Below are 7,023 nucleotides of genomic sequence, written 5' to 3' on the forward strand. Positions count from 1 at the left end.
TTTCTAGAGGTGATTGGGTCAAATTAATTGAGCAACATAAAAAAATAGAAAACCGTGCCCACATAAAATACAAACATAAAAAAATCTATGCTGTAGAAAAATGGTTACACTCGCTGCAATTTTTCACTCGATCAAACTCCGAGCGACATAAAGACAAGGAAAAACACTAATAATAATTTCAAAAGTCTAAACAAACGGAGATGCAAAAAGAAAGCAGAACCCGGTTGGCATTTGTCTCACTTCAACCGGACTCCATTCTTGCCTTGCCTCACCCCATCCACACCGACGGGGACGTCCCCCACATATTCTCCGGAGCGATGCCCAGTGTTCCACGCCACCACTTTGTACCTCACCCACGTCCCCAAAACCACCCGGAAAACCACCGTCCCGTTCGAACCTTCCCGGAAAACCGCCTCCCACCCTTCCCCCGTCCCATTGAACACCGCCTGCTTGTTTGCCGTCTTTTTTTTTCCCTGGTAGAACGCCTCGATCTGCGCCCCGCCGACCGGTTTCGTCCCGTTGAAGTAGAGGCTCACGTTGAGCCCGTCGTAGTGGATGCCGCTGTCCTTATTGGTGTTCTCCAGTTTGATGTCCATGGTGATGGTGTTGTTCCTGGCGGTGGCGTTCCGGCCGTACTCGCCGGACGTCCGGTTGAGGGCCGGGATGTAGAGGGCCGTCACGGAGATCTTCGGGCCTTTGGGGCGAAGCGCGAGCCACATGAAGAGCGCGGTGAGCCCCAGCAAGAACAGGAAGTTAAAGCACCGACAGCAGCAGCAGCCCTGCCTCTCAGCCATGAGAGAGAGAGAGAGAGAGAGAGAGAGAGAGAGATTTTGCTGGTTGGCCAATGAAAGACTCACCCTATGTTAACCAAGAGCTCTCTGGTTCGAGTCTCGCCTGTGGATGTTGCCCAACTTGGCTTATCTGTTAGGAATCTGCCTGTAATTACAGATCAGATCATGAGATGAGATTTTATAGAGGAAGAGGGAAAGATGGTTTGGGGCAATTTTGGTGGAATCGTCTGAGAATCCGAATAAAAGTATGTATAGACTGTTGGTGGGTCTATAATCAACTCAATTCAACTAAGCCACTGTGGTGTTCCCCTTATCAAACCTGACAAAAGGACTCCTACTGATTCAATTGATAACAGGAGTATAGGACATCCCCTGGAAACCAGACCATTAACAAATGGAAACTGAAAAGATTGGGAATGAGGGAAGAGAGAGGTAGTGGTGGGAATGGGAGTTAAGGGGTGGCTTGTTTGTAGGGTTGATAGGGCATACCCCCTGACCCCACCTTCTGCATAGTAAACAAAACAGAGGAAGGAGGGAGGAAGGGAATGAAGGAGGAGGTAGGTAGGTGTGCTGTGGATGTGAGGAACGATCCATGGCGTGGAGTGGGATTCAAGGGACCGCTTTCCCCACACGCTTCTTTGGTAAGACTCGGTCTCCTGCTTGGAGCAACCTGTGATGACTCCCGTGAGAATAGTAAACAAAACAGAGGAAGGAGGGAGGAAGAGAATGAAGGAGGAGGTAGGTAGGTGTGCTGTGGATGTGAGGAACGATCCATGGCGTGGGGTGGGATTCAAGGGACCGCTTTCCCCACACGCTTCTTTGGTAAGACTCGGTCACCTGCTTGGAGCAACCTGTGATGACTCCCGTGAGAATGTAAAAGGAACAGAAACTTGAGGGGAAAATGGCACAAAGGAACCTGAAGTGAAGGGTGGTTTTCATGGGGTTAGAAACGGTCAATAAAAAAAAAAAACAGTAGCAACATGGTAAGGAAAGCACCGCGTCTTCGATGTTTGTTTCTATCTAACAAATCCAAGTAGCTAAGCCTAAGTGCATTACATTATGGTCGTTTTTTTTTTTTCAAGCTCGGATTCGGCAGAGCCCTACCAATCTATAACCATTCAACTGTACATCAACTAACATTTACAAAGGATTGCTAATCTGGGTGTTGATTAACCCATTGACACTCGTTAGAAAGAGCAAGACTAGTGCTTACGCCGTACAGTTAACATGGGCATGTAAAAAAAGGAAATATATATATATATATATATATATATATATATATATATATATATATATTGAGATTTACTCATAGAAACGGCCCCATGCCCAAAGACCTAGCAGCACTGGCTCAGCCTGCCATACTACGGTTTCTATCCATGGCAAGGTAAAACTCCAAGGGCTTACCCCTCGACCCTAGGGAGTCGCCAAGCTTCGGCTTGCGAAAAAATAATTTATAAATCAGTGAACTAAGATAACAAAAAAATAAGGACTTGGCTGATGCTTTCGTTCTGCCTCCCATCCTTCATAACTTCTTGCAGCCTTCTAACTGTGTCCCTTGGTTGGATTTGGGTCAAAATTGGTTTTAAACTAACTCATTTTTTCTTGAAAATCAATGGGTTTAACTTGTTTTAGTAGATCCAATGTCACAAAGGTTGCATTGCGCAACCAAATTTGAGATATCTCTTATGGGTGAGGTTGGGAACTGAATTAAGTCTAGGGTATCCCTTTTATTTTACTTGAAAAGCAGTGGTTTTAACTCATTTTCAGTGGATCCAAAGTCTATATATGCTCTCATTTAATAACCGGATCATAAGTGCATGGTATCCTCTAAGTTGTATGTGGATCTGAAACTAGAACCAATATCAAAAGGACCATCATCCACCAAGTGAATTTTGGGTACTTTTTGCATCGTTTAGAAAACACACTTGAATTGGTACATTTCAATCATTACATACATATTGTGATGAACTTTATTTGTCACTGGATGAAAGTGGCTCATATGTATGTGAGTTGTGGTGGGGCTTATGGTAACACACATTGCTAAGTGGAAAGCCCATGTTTTGCCTATGACATGTGGCAAGGGCATGAGGCAACACAACATTACTCGTTAGTAGCTCAACAAGCAAGCATTAGTGTGCAGCTCAAATCTCAAGTGCATTTGCCAAGAGCTCCATACTCCATGGGGTATCTTCGGCACCTTGTGGCCATATGCCATGCTTTGAGGGTACTTTGCCACCCGCAGCCCGTTTCAACTTTATATCTCCAAACTGAGGTCTTTCATACAGAATTCATGTGTCATAGTCGAGTATTCTTTCGCACAATTATATGTGAGAATCATGTCCGTGAAGTCAGAGCATAAAAATAAGCTATTTCATATGAAGATGTCATGCCGATGCTTACGCGAGCTTGCCCGAACTTTGAAGCCGTGTATCTCCATGTATGTTGAGAATCTCTGAGTCAAGATCAAAATCTCGCTGACATATTCATATGTGGGGAAAACCCTAGTGTTGTCGTTTCGATAAAATACGATGTCTACGTTTGAGAACACTATTGAGTACAAAAGCATTGTTTTCTCAAGAGATATTAGGGTATCTCTTACTGGTGGGGGTTAGCGCCCATGATACCTATATATGTGACCCTTCTCTTGACTTGCATTGATGCACCACCACACTGTTCAAAGTTGATAACCCCTATATCTTGTGAGTAGCATATCGGAATGCACAAGAGTGCTAATGAGTATGCAAATTTCCTACTTGAGCATCTCAGGCATGCGTGAGAACTATTCTTTTCACTCGCCTTGCCGCCCAACCTTGAACCCTTATGAGGGCCTCGACGATGCTTATCGAGCAACACTGATTCCTCTTGGCTAGAAAATTTTACTATGTCATACTAGAAACCGGCTTCAGATGGAGGTCAAAAGAACATCTCCATCGTAGCGGGGGGTTCTTCATGGGATACACTATATGCTTTGTGGGGTTCGCATGTCCCAAAAATCAATATGCCCCTCATTCGGTATGTCTCAAAAACTTGATGCTCACTCAAATGTTCATGATGTTTATTTGGATGCATAGCTGGCTCTACGACCCTCGATTGCTCGTGTGCTCGTCATAGGAAAGCAACATACACGTTCCTCGTCGGCTTAGACACGCATACACGAAAGACTTTGGCATCATCCTACTACCAATCCATTCGACACTGTTGCTTAAGACAATTTCGTTGTGCTAAAAGTGTTTGAAATATGCGCTGTCTTGAATCTGCTTCCACCAGGCATACGTAGCTCCTCACCTCTAAGGAAAGCTGCGAGGGCCAAATAGCTCGCCATGCTTCCTCTCCATGTGAGACAGTAAGTGCGGTAAAAGTGGTCATGACAACTGCTATCAGAGCATACTATAATTGGTATAAGAGAATATCATAACAAGTATATGAGCTTACCAAACTAGTCTCAAAGCTGCCCCAAGTTGTTGTTAGAGTCTTCTTGTCAGTTTTGGTCGTTATCAGAGTCGTCAGACTGCTATCAAAACACCAATCATATTGGTTCATAGTTTCTTTGCTGCTTTGGTTTTTGTTGGTATCATTTATGCAAATACTTCAAGTTCTCTGTATTGTCCCTCACTAGTCAATTTGTGACAAACTGATTGGGACACAACACATCACAAGTGTGAGTTGTGGTGAAGTTTATACTCGAAAGTCAATCATCTTTGTTGAAGGTACTTGCAACACTATTGGATGCTGATTGTTGCTTGATCGAGTTCCTAGATCCAGAAGTGACTCCTACACTTTCTCCACTCCCTATTGCCCAAAGTCGTATAAGAGTAACATGTGCCTACTAGGTGCCCCTTCTTCTACAAATGGATGATACTACCTAATTTAGCGAAGCGATTATATGATGTTTCGTAAGGCTTTGTGGTGATATTTGTTTCTACAGTTGCTCACTTTTACACATGATATTGCTCATCGGTTGGATACCTTATTGTGGTGACCTTTTCCTCTTCAAGCACATTAAGGGAATGAGTTCTGCTTCAGTCTGATCTTTCTTGGGTAAGTCTCATAGGTAGAGCTTGCTCGCGTGACAATATAGTATGGGAATCGCGTAATAAAATCAGTTGATTCTATGCAGATTTTCAGTGTGAAAGACTCGTCAGAATGCCTCTCTTTTCTCCACTCTATTAGTTCATCTACTTAGCACCTTGACTTGGTGCCACACATGCTCGTTGACCATTGGGTTCTATAGGCTTTCCATAATCAATATCATATGCTTGATTCGTCTTCACTTGATTGTGCATCTGCATGTAGTTCAATATTTCAAGGGTTTAAAGATACCCCTTTTGTGTATATAAGTAGCTCATAAACTATTTATGTCCTAAAACCATCCTAAAAGCTTCTAAAAAACAAAGTTGCATGTGTTGTTTTCTTAATCCCAACTTATAATGCATTCATCATTGTTGATTCACTAAAAATCATGCTTTCGATCGAATTGATTTTAGGAAAAACTTTACTTTCTATTTCGTGAAGTTTTGTGGCAATGTGAGTTGTTGACTTTTTAACATTCCAAATATGCATTTAAACATGAAAAATATATTCTAATACATGTTTTTTAAGTATAGAGTATAGCTCTATGAGTTTGGACTAAGCAAACACCCAAAATTTTGCCCTTTAAAGTTGCTTAGGACAAGGTGAAAAGATAAGATTGTTTAGAAGCTACTCATTACTCTCTCTCTCTCTCTCTCTCTCTATATATATATATATATATATATATATATATATATATATATATATATATATATATGTATGTATGTATCAGTAATGTTGCCATGATCGGGAGCACCTACTCCCACCTAATGAAAGCTTTAATTTTTCAAAAATCTTGAGGCTTTTTGTTGATCAAACCATATACAATTTTTTAGTAGAAATCAAGTTTTAAATCATGTGAATGTGATCTATATGTAAGTTTTTTAAGATATCTTTAAAAATCAACGGCCCATGTATCAAAAGTTTAAGACCTAAAAAACCTTATTTTTGTGTCCCAAAAACATGACATAAAGCATGATTCCTATAAAATAAACTATGTTGAATGCATTTATGAAGTCTGATTTAGAAGATATAACCTACACTTATGGCTTCGAATAGGTGGAAGTTGGTACTCCTGAAGCACTGCAGCATTAATATATATATATATATATATATATATATATATATATATATATATATATATGGTAAATCTAACATTAAACTAGTTGTATTTAATATTAGATAGATACAACTGAACTAAAATGACTATTAAGAGAATGATATGTTTTAAAATGTATGGCTACTTTTTTGGGGCTATAGGTCTTTTGAATTTAGAGGAAAATGAAGAGTTAGACATCTTTTCCAAAAATATAACTTTATACATTTATCAAATTTTTTTAAGTGACTATGAATTTTCAAAAATATCATTCTTTTAAGAGTATTTCAGTTATTTTGTTAAGATTGAATCCATCTAATGTTAAAAATAACTAGTTTAATGTTAGATTAACCCATATAACATGACAAAGTTCTTTAGCTCAAAAGGTAGAAGAGGGAAAAGTGTGATGTCAACTCATATATATGAAGCCGATCAAGATCATGAACTTGTAACTTAAGGCACAATATTGACAACCTGTGGTGTGTAGGCAGTGCATTGACAGTCCATGGTGTGTAGACAATGATTTTAACATTATTCTCATATTGGAGGATACCAACAACTGTCGTCGGGGCATGCAATAATTTGTTGATTTCATTGATCAATGGGAGCTCGTGGGTATACCCATGGCTTTGTAATTAAGGTATTAAATTTTTTTGTGCTATTTTCTTTTCAATTATCATTAAGGCATGGTTAAATTAATGAACACTTCATTTTGGATATCAAACTCCTAAATTTGATTTTTGTAAGGATTTAAGTTTTCTAATTTAGTTTTTTAAATGACATAAAAATTTAATTAGTTTTTTTTAATTGACATATTTAGAATGAAGTTCGTCTGGATTTAGGGTTTTGATTTATTTTTTTTAGAATGAGGGATTAATTTATTAATTCCAAAGCCAATGCCTGCCTATCGCTTACTCAAGGATCACACCTTCGTCAGCTTGCTTTGTTTTGTTTTCTAACCTAAAAACAAGATGTATTGCTTGAGCGGATCTACGGATCCGCTACTACGTTGCTTGCTTGTTTTCCTATTCCTCACCCATTCGCTCCCCAAGCAACTTAAGCTACAGT

General features: G+C 39.8%; 1 protein-coding gene across 1 annotated transcript; it reads right to left on the reverse strand.

Moving 5' to 3' along the window:
- Positions 1-236: 236 nt before the first annotated feature.
- On the reverse strand, positions 237-794 carry LOC149830783 (protein NDR1-like). Its single transcript, XM_090011821.1, has one exon. It carries the CDS (start codon positions 792-794, stop codon positions 237-239), a length of 558 nt encoding a protein of 185 aa, XP_089867947.1.
- Positions 795-7,023: the final 6,229 nt, after the last annotated feature.

This window comes from Nuphar pumila, chromosome 7, assembly GCF_984573655.1.
Source record: "Nuphar pumila chromosome 7, dmNupPumi1.hap1.1, whole genome shotgun sequence".
Taxonomy (NCBI): Eukaryota; Viridiplantae; Streptophyta; class Magnoliopsida; order Nymphaeales; family Nymphaeaceae; genus Nuphar; species Nuphar pumila.

What these genes read in the sequence shown, in the direction of transcription:
- LOC149830783 (XM_090011821.1), bottom strand. Translation starts at nt 794, where the DNA reads ATGGCTGAGAGGCAGGGCTGCTGCTGCTGTCGGTGCTTTAACTTCCTG.